General features: G+C 42.8%; 1 protein-coding gene across 3 annotated transcripts in view; it reads right to left on the bottom strand.

Moving 5' to 3' along the window:
- ARPP21 (cAMP regulated phosphoprotein 21) overlaps positions 3,844–17,707 on the bottom strand; it is a 162,832-nt gene continuing 148,968 nt past the window's right edge. For all 3 annotated transcript variants that reach the window (XM_018038254.1, XM_018038253.1, XM_018038255.1), the window contains 2 exons: positions 5,784–5,932; positions 3,844–4,632 (listed from right to left, as the gene is read on the bottom strand). In XM_018038254.1, coding sequence (XP_017893743.1) covers positions 4,375–4,632; positions 5,784–5,932 — 407 coding nt within the window. In that variant the 3' untranslated portion in view covers positions 3,844–4,374. The remainder of the gene's footprint in view (positions 4,633–5,783; positions 5,933–17,707) is intronic.

The raw sequence follows: 17,707 nt of genomic DNA, 5'->3' as shown, positions 1-17,707 counted from the left end.
AATCCTATTTTAATGTGTCTTATATTTAAAATAAAAGACCTATGACTAGCTTCCTATATTTTTAGTTAGTTAACTGGTATAATTTATTCTGAAAACTCACGAAGTTCCTAAAGGCACAAGCTCCACAGACAAGGTCTCGAAATGAATAAGAAGGCATCAATGCTTGGATGCACAAATCAGTCTTGTTCTCTTTTACACTCACATAGAGATCTGAAAGATCGTTTGGAATAACTATATCTACATAGCTGTATGACTGTTACTACCATTTAGACATAAATAGAAATATGAAGTCCTTCAATATTAAGAATTGAAAAGTTCAGAAATACTGGTGCCAAGGCTTACCTTTCAGCTCATGTGTTCAAGGAGTAAATAATGCACTCTAGGGGCAGTTATCCAAAGATGTCACAGCTGGAAGTAAGGTTGTAGTTTTATTAAATTCACCCTTTATAATAGCCTAATATGGTATCTATAGAAATTAAATAACTGTGTTTGTACTCTTGGTTTCAGATGCCTTAATATAATTAAAAATATATGTACCTCATAATATTAGTCTCTTGAAATATTCTGCGAAGAGAAGGATATTTTGTTCAAATATGTTTGAGAAAATATGCAAATTATGCTTCCCTCTTACATCGTAAAGGTTTCCAGAAATCAGATAGCTTTTTAAAAGATTGTTTGACCTTCATTAACCTTGTCTTCCAATTATAATTGTCCTGGGAACAGTCAGGTAATCTAACAACTATAAATATCCCAAGGAAAAAGTCTTCTATGGAAAATGTTTTAGAAAAACTGTTGTAAGATATTGCTTGCATTTTAAAAGGTGCAAGATGTGGCTGGACTCCGCCTTTAGGGGAGGTATGTGCAGTTCTTTTTTTTGTTTTTGGCCTGGGAATGAAGAGTTTGCCCATGAGGGAATCCCGGTGCTGGTGAGGGTAGGCATGCCCCTCTGTCCTGGATGAGCCTGTGTATGCAGAATACAGGCAGCAGGGGGACAGGCACACAGAAGTGTCCTCCCATGCCAACCGCCGGCAAAAGTGGAGGCCGAGTCCAAGTACTCACTTATTTTGATGGCAAAAGCCATTTCTGCTGCCACTTTCTTTCCCCTGATTGTGTCTGCTTTGTCCTTCCTTCTTCTCGTGAAGCTGCTCTGGCTCATACGTACTCCACTTTTCCCCCTGTATTTTGGCTGCACCATGCAGCACGGGTGATCTTACTTCCCCCATCAGGGACTGAACCCAGGCTCCCTGTGGTGAAAGTGCAGTGTCTTAACCAATGGACCACCAGGCACGTCCCTACCCCAGTTATTTTGTTTTGTGATTTATGACTTAGCCTCCAACTACATTTATAATTAATTACATAATTCCATTTCCATAATGTTATGTAACACACTGTCTTATCCCACTCCATGTGCTGGGGAATGATATTAAAACAATAAAATGGCTGAAATTCATTGGTATCCTAGTTAGAACATTTAGTTCTAACCATCACAGGATAACCAAATGTATGAAAAAACTTACAAGAGTAAATCTGTGGGCATGAAATTTATTTGTAGTCTTACTTGGAATTGTGCCACTAATTAGGATATAGTCAAGTATGTGGTAAAAGTTTGCTGAATAAATGAAGGCATGAGTCACTTGTGTTCTCTTTTACTTTCACATGGAGAAGCATTAGAGATGACTGTATATTTGCATATGTATCTATATAAGTTTATAGACATATATAAAATTTCCAAATGTGATTATAATACAATTTTAATCAATGTGAAAACAACTGAATGTTCTCCGGACAATAAATGAATTTCTGGAAGTGCTTCACTAATAAAACTGTCTCCCTCCACAGCCATCTCGAATATTCAAATGTAAAGTAAGTTTAACATGATATTAGGAATAAGGTAATACTGGATACAAACATTTAGTGAAAGGAAGGAAGATGGCTCAGCTATAAACAGTAAGTAAAGGGATTTGCTATGCAATAAAAATCAAATGTCTAAATATGAGAGTAATACATTTGGAAAAGAATGGCCAACAACAGCAAAGATCTATCTGTCTTTACCCTTAGCATGATGTAGGCCCAGTAATTCCAAGACTGCTTAAAGAAGTGCTTCAAATTTCTCAGAATAGTATGAAAAGAAAAACATTCAGCCTCTATTTGGATCCTTGGGTTTGGGATCACTGCCAGGGTCAGAGGGCTCCATGGAAAATATATTTCAAAAATGAGTCCATATTGGTCAGCCGCCTCCTTCCATTAAGGGAACATACTAATTTGGCGAACACTTTGCTTCTTCTCAGAGCAGCTCTTGGTTTAAAGCTACTCAACCTATTGGTTTAATGGCTCAATTTAGAAATGCAGCATCCTTTTTTCTTAGAACATTTTTCATAGTTCTCGTTTACTTATGATGAAGTCAGTAGACTGAGAAGTGGGGAAATGGAACAGACTTCACAAGGAATGAAGCTGATGATGGTATGTGTGAAATTCCTTTTCAAAGGAAAATTAATGTAAAATTAAGGAACAATAATCACCAACTCAATGGACATGCGTTTGGGTGGAGTCCAGGAGTTGGTGATGGACAGCGAGGCCTGGTGTGTTGCGGTTCATGGGGTCACAAGGGGTCGGACACGACTGAGCGACTGAACTGAATCTGGAAGGTAGTTTGCATCTGGCTGCCTAACTCCATCACCAGCTAAAGGACATGGACATGAAAAAATCTAATATACAGAATGTGGTAATATGAAAAATAATGGGAATTACCCATGTATACTTTCCAAATCCTTCTCATTGGCAAGTGTTTTTTAGGTATAGAGTTAACAGAACTGTTAGTCATTGTACTACTATAGCAAAGTGAAAGCTGTGGGGTTTTATTCTCTCATTAAATACCCTCTGGAAGGGCCAAAGATGATACTCAGATGTTATTTTTCAAAGATTGTCATAAATCGGTTTTACCTGCAGAATCCACAGGGAGGTAAACATTTCGAGATTACGCAGGAACAGCCTTTTCAATGTTTCGTGTGTGTGTGACTGTTTTGCATCTTTGTAACCAAATTCTTGCTTTATTTTGCCTTGTTTTAAATCGTTAGGACAAGCATTAGCACCTTTGAGTTCCTAACTTACTGTCATTACCTGTGGGATTTCACACTGTGTGACCCAACATAATGGGTGAAGTTGGACTGGGCCGGTTTCTTTCTTTCTGACTGTGTTGGGTCTTTGCTGCTGAGCACAGGCTTTCTCTCATTGCGGAGAGCAGGTTTCTCGTCGTGGCGGCTTCTCTTCCAGCACACGGGCTCCAGGGCGTGCAGGCTCAGTAGTTGTGGCATACGGGTTCAGTTGCCCCCTGGCATGTGGCATCTTCCTGGACCAGGGACTGAACTTGTGTTCCCTGCATTGGCAGGTGGATTCTCAACCACTGGGCCACTCAGGGAAGTCCTAAATTGTGCCTCTTTTAACTTCCCTCTAAGCAAAGATACCTTGTTTCCCAGGTGGTGGATGGAATTTGAATGGAGGTGGCATAGGATTTGGTATAGAGCTACTGTTTGCAGATTTTCCCAGTTGGTGAAGTATAGCTACATGCATTCAGTGGGCCTAAAACTAAAGGCCAGGTGTGTACACTTCAAAAATGTGTATTCAATGAGTGGATGCATCGCATGTCATTCATTTCCAGGAGCCAGCCCTGTGCTATTCACGACAAGAAACTGCAGTTGGTTCAGTGTTTGCCTACTAGTGTGAGACTAGTTCATTTACAAACAACCAGAATATCTTTTCTGTGCATTATTTATAAAGTATGCTTGAAGGGGATAAAAGGGACACAAGCCAACACATAGGGGAACAGAGAGTGAAAGAAACTGGTGGTAAAAACATGACCTTCCTCCATAAGGTCAAATAGTTTTATTTTGCTTAAACACTACAATACAGTATATATCCATTAAAAAAAGAAAACTCTATTGTGTATATAAATTATTCCTTCCATTCATCAATTCTTTTCTTTTCCATTACAGCTTTGGTACAATGTGATTTCAGTATATAATTTTTTTAAATACTTCTTAGCATCACAAACTCAACACAAAGTACAAAACTAATAATCCAAATTAGGGATAGTATCGTCTACACAGTGGTATTCAGTGGTAGGAGAAAATCTTACCTTGATGAATTCATGTCACTAGCTAAGCTAGAAAGGCATACCTAGCGGACATGACGGAAATATGCACCATTAACCAGCTAACGTGTGGATTCGTCTTTTTTTTTTTTTTTTTTTACAGAATACCAGCAGCAGTCATTTGGGTGTGGAGTGAATACTTAAGTCCTCAGCGAGTTTGCCCAGCTGGCTCCTCCTCCTGCAAAGGGCCACGGTAGTGTCGGAAGACACGGGCATGGCCAGAGTGCTCAGAACTTGACCTGCCACCCGGCGTTGCTCATGCTGGCACAGTTGGTCCTGCAGCTGGCCGACACCACGGGGACAGTGCTGGAGGGGCAGGGCGGGCCCATCAGCCTAAGGCTGTTCTGAGGGGTGGGCGGCGTGACGTTACAGTACACGGTCATCCCGGCGGCTGGGAGGGAGCCTTGGCCTGCCTGGGCAGGTAGCATGAGTGGCTGTTGGTACGACTGCTGGGGCAGTCCTTGAGAACCCTGGGTCATTGGCACCTGTGCGGAGACACAAGACATGTCCCTGAATGAGGAGGGCCTTCTGGGGTGTCCCGCAAGCTACGGTCGTGTCATCAAAAACCGTCACGTTTTGGGGCTGGAGTCCCAGCTCTGCCTTTTATCAGCTGTTTCACACTGGGCAAACCATTTAACCGCTCTGATTTTCTGATCCCACGTGCATAATGACACCTCCTTCAAAGTGGCCCCTGAAAGAGCTGCAGGAGGATGGAACAGCACCTGGGCCGTGTCTGGTGAGAAGTAAATGCTCGGAAAGTGTTAGCTTTGAGCCTCTTTCCTTTTCCTGGCTCTCCAGGGACTGCCGTGTGGACCACACCCCTCTCTGGATTTCTCTCTGTTTTGGAAAGCCATGCTCCCATTCTGGTTTTATGCAAAGTGGCCTGGAGCCACTGATAATAAAAGAGGCTCTTGTCCCAGGAACCTACCTCACTCTCAACTTGCAACTTTCAAGAACATTTCATATTGAGTTGGCAGTAGAGACCGATGCAATGTGAACAAGGATGGTCAAGGCAGGAAGACTGAGGATAGGGTCTCTAGGGCCAGAGGTACTTGGTGCAGCTAAATGGAATGATTAACATACTTCACCAACCCTTCACTTTCCCTCTCAGTGAATTTCAGAATATACATTACAGAAGGGGGTGTGATGCTTTAAATACTCAATGTGAGTTTAGTCTGGAAAATACAACTGTCAGGTACAATAAATACCCTTTAGATCAATCTGAGATGCCATTTAAAAAGCTTTATAAGTTAAATTTGTGGTGAAATGAACTTTCTTTGGCTGTGATCAAAACAAACGAAAATTTGTCACGAGGACTGTCTCTCATTAAGTACCATTTCAACAGAATGTCCAGAGGTCTTCATGAACAGAACTTGAAAGAATTTTCCTTCATGAATAGAAAGTTTATATGGAACCAGACTTAGAAGGGCATTCAAAAGCCATTTGTGTTATAGAAATGTACATTTTCTGTTTTCTATTTGTCTGGTATAATCTTGACTCAAAATCAACCATCAACACGACTGCACCGAGCGCCCCCTACCACCTGGCCAACCATCTGAGACAGGGACACACCCACAAGCTGTACTCTGGCAAGTGCTGCTCTTCAAGCACTGTCTCCCAAGCTCCAGACACGCACCTGATAGTTAGACACGGCTGGGTAGGAGACCATCACGCTCTGCACTGGAGTTCCCTGCTGGCTGCTCATCACGCCCTGACTCTGAGGTGGCTGCTGCACCCCCACGAGGCCTTGGAACCCCTGCGGACCAGACAAGACTGGCTGGTAACCTGCAAAGAGGAAACATCTTTTGAACTGGTTGTACCAAGGAGAACCAAGATGAAATTGCATGGAGTAAGAGAACCTCACCAGCCAACCTGAAGACCTTTCACTCTCCATGTTAGGAACGCTTATTTCCTAACTATGCACGTTTTGCTTCTCAAGAGTGGATGAGGGCATGACTCCAAAAAATTCACTGATATTTTCATCCAAGGGTTAGTGTTGTGGTAGTGGTACATTCTTCATGACACAAAGATGGGAACCTCTATTGATGCTGGTTGACTGCTGTAAATTTTACCTTTCAGATCTGTCTTTTGCTTTGGTTTCAGTGATACTTGGAGAAGTCACAAATTATCAAGTTTTTCTTTATTAAACTGACTCATTTTCTCACCCTCTGACTTTCCTGCACTACCTCACTTCACAGAGAGATCACCAAACAGCCTGTTAACTTGGGACACGTTCTACTTTCCATGCCCTAGTGCATAAGAAGACTCGCAACTCTACCTAATTCAATATTCATTGACTCAGACAAAGGCAACAACAGCAGGTATGCCCCACTTTCATTCTGTTCCACCGCTAGCCCCCGAGAGAACGTTCTGGCAAAACACTCCCGTAAGACACCACGTATGTATCATAGATTACTATAGAATACAAAATTTAAAGAATGTATCTGCTGGTGTCCTTCCAGGTGGGCCCGTTGGTAGGGTTTCTTTCCTTTCTTTTTTAAGGGGACCAGAATTTATTCTAATTATTTTAACCCCTATTACAAGATGTGGTTTAAAATGCATTCTTAAAGCAAGTCTGTCAACTATTCTTATAAATATTGGAAAGAAAGTTATGATGTTGGTGAAGATGACACGGTGATGGAGAAATAAAACAGATTCACTTCCATGCTGTAAAATAAGGTCCTTCCAGAGCCCTGGTTATTAATTGGACTGAAATCAGGCCAACTGCTGTCTTAATACAGTTCTCTGGGAGACAGGCTTTACATTTTCTTGATGCAAACACTAAGTTTTACAATCAGATTTTAAAAATTGAAACAAAGGGTAAAGAATTCCTAATCAGTATCCATTGTTTATAAATAGCCTTTCTTTTGAGTGCATGTGAGAGTTTCAGTTGAGAAAGGATGAAACTACATTAGCGTCTTTACAATTGACAACACTGGGCAATCCTGTGTTTGGCCAAAAATGTTTTCATTCACCTTAGAAATACTGCGGAAGTGTATCTTGCAAACAGCCACTAAGTTAGGAGATCAGCTCTGTTCGTCAAATGAGATGAAAATGAAGTGAAGTCAGGAACACTCGAAAGAGCAAACTCGGGGTCAGGAGGCTGGAATGGTGCCTGCACCCATCAGTGAGTGGACCCAGGGCGTAATCTGGAAACCATCCTCTGACCTTTTATGTGTCCCATTTTTAAAAATGTTCCCATCACTCTCCTCATTCCATTTTAATAGTGGTTTTACTTACTAGGTTATTTTAAATTCTACTATAGACACCACATACTAAGAGTGTAATTAAGGGTCATGGCTGTCTTTCCTGCAGTTATTCTGAGTTCATGGGTACACAGTCGAAGCCTCCCTTACATGCGCTCTGAGGTCTACTGGATCTCAATAACCTCAGCCCAGAGGGTTTATAAATATGGCAAAGTGTTTGAAGTTGATACAATATGGAAAAATCATCAGACGTGGGAACAAGAAATGTGACTTAAGGCCACCTCACGGTACTCCCTACCTCCCACAATGCCTCATATGCAGGGAGAAATTTCTTTTAACATTCATTGCAAAAATCTGTTCTCTAGGATTTCCCCCTTTTATTCTTATACCCATTGGCCCTGAAAAAAAAAAATTGTTGCTGTTTTATTATTACTAGGACGTTACTACTAGCCATAGTAGCAAGGATTATTTTACATATGTTAAAAAAAAAAAAAAACTTGGCATGACTGTAGAAAATTCATGACCACAGCCTTCCTTACCATGTCCTATTTCTATAGCAAAGAGCAAGCAATGTGAGCACACTTTCAGGTCTGTGTAATGGTGGTTATTTCTGGCTGAACAGTCAAAGTACAGGTTGAACATGAGAGAAATGTCTTTAAAAAAAATCAGATTTATACTTGGATCTTATGGTGAAGCCCTGTTGGTCTTGGGGGTACTATTGCAGGATGGGAAGAAGGGGAGGGAAGAGGGCAGGAGAGGTCAGGTGGCCTCACGTCTAAAGAGCATACATTTGCTTATTGAATCCTTCCAGCCTGTCCCAAGTCATCTTCAGAATGACTCTGTTTCACAGCGTCTGTTCAAATATAAATCGAGATGGCCTATGAAAGATTCATTTATTATACCAGCTCTATAAACCAAAATTGGGGTGAAGGGAAAAATCAGTCTGATGATAATAGAGCTGCTAAGACATACAGAAAACAGAATGTCTTGGTAGGAAGAGGAAGTAGCTATCAGATAATATTCAAGGAGAGAAAAATAATGAGGAGGTCGGGTGGCCTCATCCCAGTAAAGGTGCAGGCCTGGGCTGCGGTGGGAGGGGGATGCAGTTCATCTTCGCCGAGCCCACGGGTGCGGGGACACTGCCGTGGTGTTGCCCTCCCCAAGCCACTTCTGCCTGATTTGTGAACTTCAACATCCAGTCACGCAGAGCAATGGGCTACCAGCTCTGCACCAGGATTCCCAGAGTCAACACACTTAAAGCAAATAAAGATTTATGCGGGGAGCGAATCACACCATACAATTTCTAAATGAAAAGTTAAGGAAAGTCCAATTTATATTCATGAACCCCATTCATTTCTCAGTTTGCTCTCCAGGCAAGAAATTCACACCTGGAATGGTTTAATCGGAGGGCCCCACTGCTTTAAGTGATGCTACAGAAGGTAGGCGGCAGAATGGGTCCTTGAGACAGGAGGCTGTGTGGAATGTGAATCTGAGCTCCAGTCTAGGAATAGACAAACAGAAATGTGATAGCAGTGACCTCAGTGTGAACTAACAGGGTCTGCCTGGGACACAGCTCGCCCGAAGGCGAGGATGGTGGAACTGGCTGGTGGCAGCCTGCTTATCTCGTCTACTCAAATGAGAAGCCTGTTCCCGTTTGTCAGTTCTTAGCTGTGAAATGATCTGGTTTTCATATTTATTGAGGATTAGCCAGATAGAATGCATCGTACAAAACAGAAACAGCAACAGTAGCTGCCCTGGAGGCTTGCTAGGGCGATCGTAAAGACATTAGCTATTTGTATTATTCCTTTTTCAGTTGAGGTTAATTCAATTTTCATGTCACATGCGTCATTTATTTTCTGAAGGTAAAAAGGTCAGGAATGGACAAATGCCTCCTGACCAGTGAAAGAATAAATGTCTGGATCTTACAGATCTGAAATTTAACATTGTTTTCAATAAAATACGGCAGTTATTGAATACTCTTTGTAGCCCAAGGGTAATCATTAATATTCTGTTAAGGAAACATTTTGCTTGATGTAGCATATTTATGAAAAATCAGAATGTAAATTGGAATTACAATTTAGGAATTAAAAATTGCATGACTGATACAGATGTTATTTCAACTCTTATTTGTAAATACATTGCTATGGAGCCAACATTTTGGACAAGAATGAATGACAAAGTCATGACCTGTGTTTTTAGGTGTTTTGATTCCCTGGCTGTTGTTGGTTATGAAGGTTGAAGGTGAGGAAGGTGTATCTTAACTACAAATATTGGGCACATATTGGATTGGCCAGAAAGTTCGTTTGAGTTTTTCTGTATCATCTTACAGGATGAACCTTTTGGCCAACTCAGCATCTACAGAGCAAAGTAAGAAGCTACGCAATTCTCAGCACCTTCCCAAGCCACCTAAGCAGTGCAATTTTCTGTTGTGTATAAGTATTCTTGATGTGGTACAATGTCTTTTCAAATGATTAAAGTTAATAACCTGCTTAATAGAAAATATGACTTCTCTTGCATGAACCAATACACACAGGGCTTCTAAGGAACCAGGGTTGCTGGTTCTGAATTCAAATTCTGTTCTCTGTACATGGTTTTGAGATAGAATTACAGTAGTTCAGCTGTGACATAGCTGGTGAAGAATATGAAAAAGAAAAATGCTTATCCAGGACTGGCTTCTGCCTTTGCTAAATTTTTATAGTTCATGCATCCCACATACTACTTTCTATTAATAATATCTGCCTGGTTCTGTTTCTTGGTTTCCTATGGATTCTTTTACTTTTTCTTCTTCTTTAAAGATTCTCCATCATAACTGGCTAATTAGCTATATTAGTTTGATCGCTTACTCTGATCCAGGCAGTAAATTAAGCACTTACACTTTATTGTCACAACAATCCTGGGAGGTAGTCAGTGCTATTAAACTCCTTTTACAAAAAAAAAAACTATGACCCAGACATTTGGCTAGAACTTAGGTTGAGGTTTTCTGGCTTGAGCATCCCTGTTTTTGCTCCCTAAATTTTAGAACTATTTATTGCACATTCTTCCAACGCTCACATATTAACATAATTTCCTTAGCATGGCGGCTACTCAGTGGCCATTCATTGCATTAATTGTTTTCTCAATAGTTAAAACCATTAAGAGGATGAGAGTTATGATCCATAGTCTGTTGAACACGGTCTTGCTGGTATCAAAGAAAGAAAAATCAAAGGTAAAGCATAGTTGCCCTGACAAAATCAACTCAGACCACTCAATAATTATTTAAAAGATTGGTCACTCAGATAATGGGATACCAGACAGGTGGTCAGGTTGGAGCTGGGTGGGGGTGAGTCAAATGGATTCTAGTCCCTTCATTTACTTCATTGGTTCCTAATGAAGGAATTAGTTCCTAATGATCAGTGGAAACTACAGTTTTCATTTCCTAGGTCCATTTCAAAGAACGCCTCTCCTCACAATCTTCAAAGATTCTGTACATTTACTATGGATTGTTTTCTCAAAATGCTCTCAAAATATAAGATAAAAATAACTTGGGACTTCCCTGGTGGTCCAGTGGCTAAGTCTCCCCACTTCCAGTGCAGGGGGCCAGGGTTCAATCCCTGGTCAGGGAATTAGGTCTCACATGCTACAACTAAGACCCGACACAGCCAAATAGATATTTTAGAAAAAAAGAAAAAAGCATTAAGAAAAACTTATTTGCTCATTAAATATAACACCAGTTCTGTTACTTGACTGTATCAGGCAGCTAGCTGTGGCTAAGAAAGTCACATGACCTTTGGAAATAAAAGTATCTATAGTATTTGAAAGTTGGTAAGAGAAGATATACAGAAACTCTAGGATGTCAGATGAAAAGTGTTAGTCGCTCAGTTGTGTCCGACTCTTTGTGACCCCATGGGCTATAGCCCACCAGGCTCCTCTGTCCATGTAATTCTCCAGGCAAGAATACTGGAGTGGGTAGCCTGTCCCTGCTCGAGGAGATCGTCCCAGCCCAGGGATTGAACCTGGGTCTCCTGTTTTACAGCCACTCAGAGGCAGCTGTACTTTGGGAGTTTAGAGGCTGCTCTCATGATTGTTCTAATTCTATGAACACTATGGATTTGTTCCCAAGTTTTCTTTCATTAGAAGGGCACTTTTTAAAGACAGGGGTCCCTTCTGGCTTCATCTATCTGAACCACCTTGATGTTCAAGGTGGCTAGCCATGAGTGAAGAGAACAGATGTGTCCTCTGGGATCATGATATCTCTCTGGTTTTCTGAAAGAGGACCACCTCCTTATGCTTCAGAGGAGTAGGTCTGGGGTACTGGATGCTCGGTGCCCATCTCAGGTAGAGTGGAAGGTGCCCTTGACAGTCCCACTGGCACTGGGCCTCCCTCGGGGTCCAGGGTCACACAGTCCTCTTGATTCCCCTGGTCTTTGCAGACACTGTCTTGCTTCTCCTCCAGGTGATGACTCCCTGATGCGACAGTGTAGGTTAAGAGGGGTCACCTTTGAAAGGCAAGGTGTGTATCTTTTGAAGCATTTTGCCTTTATGTCAACTTCCCAATTTATGTGCCCTAAAACCCCATGTAGAACTTTTAAAAGAAGAAAGCAGTATAGATTGGATCCAAAGACTTTTTTTTTTCCTCAAACATGTCCAAAGATTAAGATACAGGATAAAAATATCTTCCTTGGACATCATAAGAAGATACTGTTCTTATATATGAAATAAAATATCATAAAACTGTCCAAAAAATGAAAAAAGAGGGGTATAAAAAAGACTGTCTTTTTTTTTTTTTTTTTTTGCTGTTGAAGTTCATTTCGACTTCTTTCATCTTTGGGTGAGTATCTGCCTTCATCTGATTTACCGGCCATCTCGGTCTCCATCCTCTTTCTCTTCCTCGCCATTTATTATTCAGTGGTTTTCATTCCTTACGAACAAGATGCAGAATGAGCATGGGAGGCCACGCCCATCCCAGGGAAGCTCAGTCGGTCCTAATGAACTGGGGGAACGCTGTCACCAGCCATAAGTGGAGCTACGCTTCCTGAAGCAGTGGTTTCCTCCCTACTTTCTCTTTTGCTCATTAGCTTCCTTGCTGCACAGAGTGTAATTCTTAGAAGCCTCTTTAGCGTCCCCCGAGAATGTCCATGCATGGGTCATTTTCCCGGGGCCGTCCGTACACATCAGATGAACCACCCTCTTACTGCAAGCTTGGGGCCTCTTCATTGTAATTAGACCATCCGGATCCATGTTATTGCAACTACAAAGCTAGTTTTCTTTCTCTCTCTCATTTTTTTTTTTTTTTCAAATCAGGGCAAACATGAGAGACATTGTTAAGTGACTACAGGAACAGCTCATGCACAGAATTTCAATGAATGCCTCTGAGGGAAGCTGGCATTGAATTCCATTTTAAATGGACGAGGCTGTCATATTATTGAAGTAATTCTCTGAACTTTCCTGGCCCAGAGTGCTGTGCTGACAGCCTGAGAACCTCCACAACCCAGAGGGAGAAAACCTGCAGGAGATTCACAAACGTTTTACTTTCTTAATGAGGCTGCGTAGCTTAGAAAACGTGGCATTCCTGCATTTCTGCACATCTACCAGTGTTAATTATGGGCATGCTTACACCAGGCTGGGTGAAAGCAAACTGGTGCTGAAGCAGCTCAGAGGAGTTCTCTCCACAGGCTAAACTCAGGGTAGAGCTAAGACAGAGGTGGGTTTAATCATGGCCTATGGGAGCATTCCCTGTGGGGGGGTGTTCCCACTGACAAATTGCTTTCGATCAGCTGGCTAGAACAGGACGATCATGAAGTCAGAAGTCATGGACTCAACTCCGCGGGGATTCTGTTATTGTCCCTCTCACATAGCTACAGGCTGTAAGCTAGCCCCGGCCAACTGTTCTGCAAATAAGTGCTATGGTCATAGATTCAATCTGTAGAACCCTACATCAAAACAGAAAGAAAAAAAACCCCACCTACTTTATAGTTAATCAAAAGTACCCTGTTTATATAAGAAAGCATTATATATTATTTTTCCCAATAGTCAAAGATAACTACCTCCTTCAATTGCAGACTGGCAGGGTTCTTACCTAAACTTTATTCTAGTGGTAGATACCAGCATTTGGGATCTCAGTTCCCTGACCAGGGATCGAACCGATGCCTCCTGCAGTGGGAGCGCAGGGTCTTACCCACTGGACTGCCAGGGAGTCCCTCTAGTGGTAGATTTAGCAGTAATACTGTTCCAGGGGTAGAGCCTGCTGGGGGGCAACGGCAGTAATCTAGGCCAGAGACGGTAAAGACAGACACTAAGGCAGAGATGCAGGGCGAGAGAGAACGGACACACCAGGCAGATACTTGGGGCGCGAGCGGCTAGACACTGGCAGCCAAGAGATTTAGTGATGCCACCTGTTGGACGGGCACCAGCTTGGACTCACTGTAGCCTAACCACAGATGTCAGTTGTCCACTGGAACCCAGACTCTGAGAAACAAAAGCCCTGATTCGTAGTGCTCACTGATTTCCCTGATGTAACTATCCCCACCAATTTCAGGCTACAAAGGGCTTAACAATCAGCTGGCAAAATTCCTGATGGTTTGAATGTTGCTCATGCGGGCCAAAACAAGAGAGCTCTGGCACACCACTGACCTGAATTCAGTGTCAATCTGATTTTCAGTTTACTTAGGTTTCGCCTCTTTTACCCTTCCTTCTTTGAACCAATTGACTATGCTTTGCTCTTTCCTGTAAGAATGATTGTAAGAGCCATTCATAGGATGTTTATGGACATGGAGAAGACAGGCACAGACACTGGACATACACTGGATATACACTGGAGTTTATACTAAACTGTATACTAGATGTACACTGGTGTATACGGGACTGAGCTGTACATTGGAGTGTATACTGGAGTGTATACTAGATTTACACTCGTTGTATGCTGGACTGGGCTGGACACTGGACTGGACTGTACACTGGATTGTATACTAGACTGTATAGTAGATGTACACTGGTGTATACTGGACTGGGCTGGACACTGGATGTACACTGAAGTGTATACTAGACTGTATACTAGATATACACTGGTGTATACTGGACTGGGTTGGACACTGGACTGTACACTGGCTGTACACTGGATATACACTGGAGTATATACTAAATTGTATACTAGATGTACACTGGTGTATACTGGACTGAGCTGTACACTGGACTGTATACTAGACATACACTGGTGTATACTGGACTGGGCTGGACACTGGACTGTACACTGGCTGTGTCCAGATGTGCACTTGACTATGTACCAGAGTGTCAGATGTGTGCCAGCCATGTCCAGCTGTGCGCCAGATGTGTCTAGCTATATGCCAGATGTGCATTCGCCCATATACCAGATTGTCCAGCTGCGTCCTTATACCCTGGCCTGGATACGCGCTGCACTGTGCAGTATGCTGGACACTGGCCTGGACACTGGACTGCACCTTATGATGTGCACTGGACCAGACTGGGCGTTGGACTGCATGGTAGGCTGTATACTGTACTATATACTGGACCCGACTGTGCCTTATGGTGTACAATAGACTATATGCTGGACTGCACAGTATACACTGGACCGGACACTAGGCTAGACTGCACAGTACACTGGACTATATAGTATGCTGTGTACAGTGGGTGTACACTGGGATATACACTGGCTTTGAAGAAACTGAAAGAAGTACCAGCATGATGTTTTCTGGTACATCATGGATACACATCCTTTGAACATATATATGCAGAAGGCCAAGCTCTAATGATTTGGGGTTTAGTTTCTCCTGATTTTTCCTTGAGGTCTAGGTAGACAACATCAGTCCATTTTCAATTTCAAGATGCCAAAAAAGTTTAAAGGTCAATTTGCTTACATTTTATTACAACAAGAGTGATTGATTCTAAATTATATAACGGGTAGCTCAAAAACAAAAATCCCACAACTAAACCTGGTATAAACAGTTTTCTACTCATAACTAATATTTTCCAAGGAGAAAATCTGGGGATAAAAATCTGTAAGGAAATTCTCATCATGGGGTTCAGGGAACATTAATTTTGAATCCTTTGTGTTTCTATCAGTTTTCCAACAGATGGCCCCCAAAGTGAAGCTGCTGGGCAACAGATGATGTCACAAGTCCAAGCAACAAGAACGAGATAGTTTCTGTTCATCTACCTAATCAACGCATGATTATCCTTATTAACAGCAATAAGAACAGTCTTTAATCTCACCATGCGGGGAACTGTTATTTAAAATTATTGCTTTTATCTGGTTGAGACAACAATTAGAAATCTACAGGCTTGTCCATGCAAATACAAATGTGCTTATCTTTTTAGCTGGAGCTGCAGGATATGGTCCACACTTATATCCCATTTCACAATAATTAAAGTAAAAATAAAAATGAAGGATGAATGGTCTTCTGCCCAAGGCCTGCTAGAGTTTCATTGTGGTTAGATTCTTTGTGCTGTGCTTAGTTGCTCAGTCACGTCCAATGCTTTGCAACCCCATGGACTGCAGCCCGCCAGGCTCCTCTGTCCATCAGGATTCTCCAGGCAACGATACTGGAGTGGGTTGCCATGCCCTCCTCCAGGGGATCATCCCAACTCAGGGATCAAACCCAGGTCTCCTACATTGCAGGCATATTCTTTATCATCTGAGCCACCAGGGAAGCTTATAAGCACCCAAATAGAGCACAAGCTATGTGGACAGTCACACCCTTTGCTGCCTGCTGAATTCACTGTAACAAGATGATGCCAACACACTGGATCTAAGAGAACCAGTTGAGGCCTCATGGTCTGTCTTTGGCAGCGTACCAGGTTGTGCTGAGAGTGAACTAAACCGGGCCCACCTTGCAGTCCCTTCTCAAAGCTTTGAATTCTCAAGGTTTGCCACTCAGTCTTGCCTCCTCATCACATCTCCATCTCCGAGCGCCTGCTTCCCTGCCCTGCTTCCCCTGACAATGGTTCTCAACATTCTCCTGTCTCTGGAATCACTTGGTTAAAATAACCAAGTTAAAACACAGATTGTCGGGCTCCAACCTCCAGAGGTTTTGATTCGGCAGGTTTGGGTGGGGCCTTGGGATGTGCCATCTTGACAAGTTCCCAGGGGGCTGCTGATGCTGCTGGTCTGGGAACCACACTTTGCAGATCACTGCTGGACCTTGATTTTCAGTGAATTCAGTCATTAAGTCGTGTCCAGCTCGTCTATGACTCCACGGACATTAGTCTACCAGGTTCCTCCGTCCATGGGATTTCCCAGGCATTAATGCTGGGGTGGGTTGCCATTTCCTTCTCCAGGGGATCTTCCTGAGCCAGGGATCAAACCTGGGTCTCCTGCTTCGGCAGGTGAATTCTTTACCACTGAGCCACCAGAGAAGCCCTTTCAATGAATACTTCTGCCTTGAATTCTTACCGTTTAAGCCTCTTACTTTTCCTTTCATATTGTGGCTGATGGGATCTGATACATCACACCTTGTGCGGGGGGTGGAGGGGGGCATCTCTCCTCTCTGGCTTCATCTTCCTTATCTGTAAATCTGGGACCATCCTTTTCTCTAGGGGTTTTAGGATGGACCAAGATGCCTCTTGTAAGAAACATCCCAGAGACTGAGCACCTAGCTGTGACCGAGACGTGTGACTGCCCTGCCCCTGCTCATCCTCTGGAAAAGGAAGCGTTTCTTATACACCTGGGTCTAGCCTGGTATTCTGCATTCAGTGGCTCAAGAACATCTATCAATGATGTTGACGAAAAACCACCCACACTGTATTTGCCCTAAAGGAATCTTACAATGCCACGTAACAGAAAATAAGCCCACAAACAGAGACCTGAAGGAAAATGAGGAAGCAGGACTTCCCTGGTTGCCCAGTGATTAAGACTTAACAGTTAAGACTTCATCTTCCAGAGCAGGGAGTCTGGGCTGGATACCCGATCAAGGAATTAGGATTCTGCATGTCACACAGTGTGGGAGAAAAAAAAGCAGCAATATACTCAGAACAGAATGCCCCAGCCTTGCCCATGCTCGAGGGATGGCCAAAGAAAAGTGACTGATCACCATCACTGCAGAATACAGACAAAGCTGACCGGATGCCAACTGTTTTTCTTGTCCTTTTTGCCAGCAAGTCAAGTGGGCACAGCGCAGCTTCCAGTTTCACCTGATAGTGTTGGGACAGGTGCAGGGAGAGGCCTAAATCAGGAAGAGAGATGGAAAGGAGCCGAAAAAGGGAGTGGGAAGGGCAGAAAAACCCTCAGACACTGTCTGGTATGCTCGAACCAGTCTGCTAGCACTTGGCCAGGCATCTGGGAAAACAAATCAGATTTCTGAAGCCCCATGTCTTTGGAAATAACTGTAGGCTTGCTTATACGTCTTGATCTCATTGAACTTGA

Source organism: Capra hircus, chromosome 22, assembly GCF_001704415.2.
Source record: "Capra hircus breed San Clemente chromosome 22, ASM170441v1, whole genome shotgun sequence".
In the NCBI taxonomy this organism is placed as follows: Eukaryota; Metazoa; Chordata; class Mammalia; order Artiodactyla; family Bovidae; genus Capra; species Capra hircus.
The sequence above is the reverse complement of the archived record's forward strand: the minus strand, read 5'-3'. Positions and strand labels throughout refer to the sequence as shown.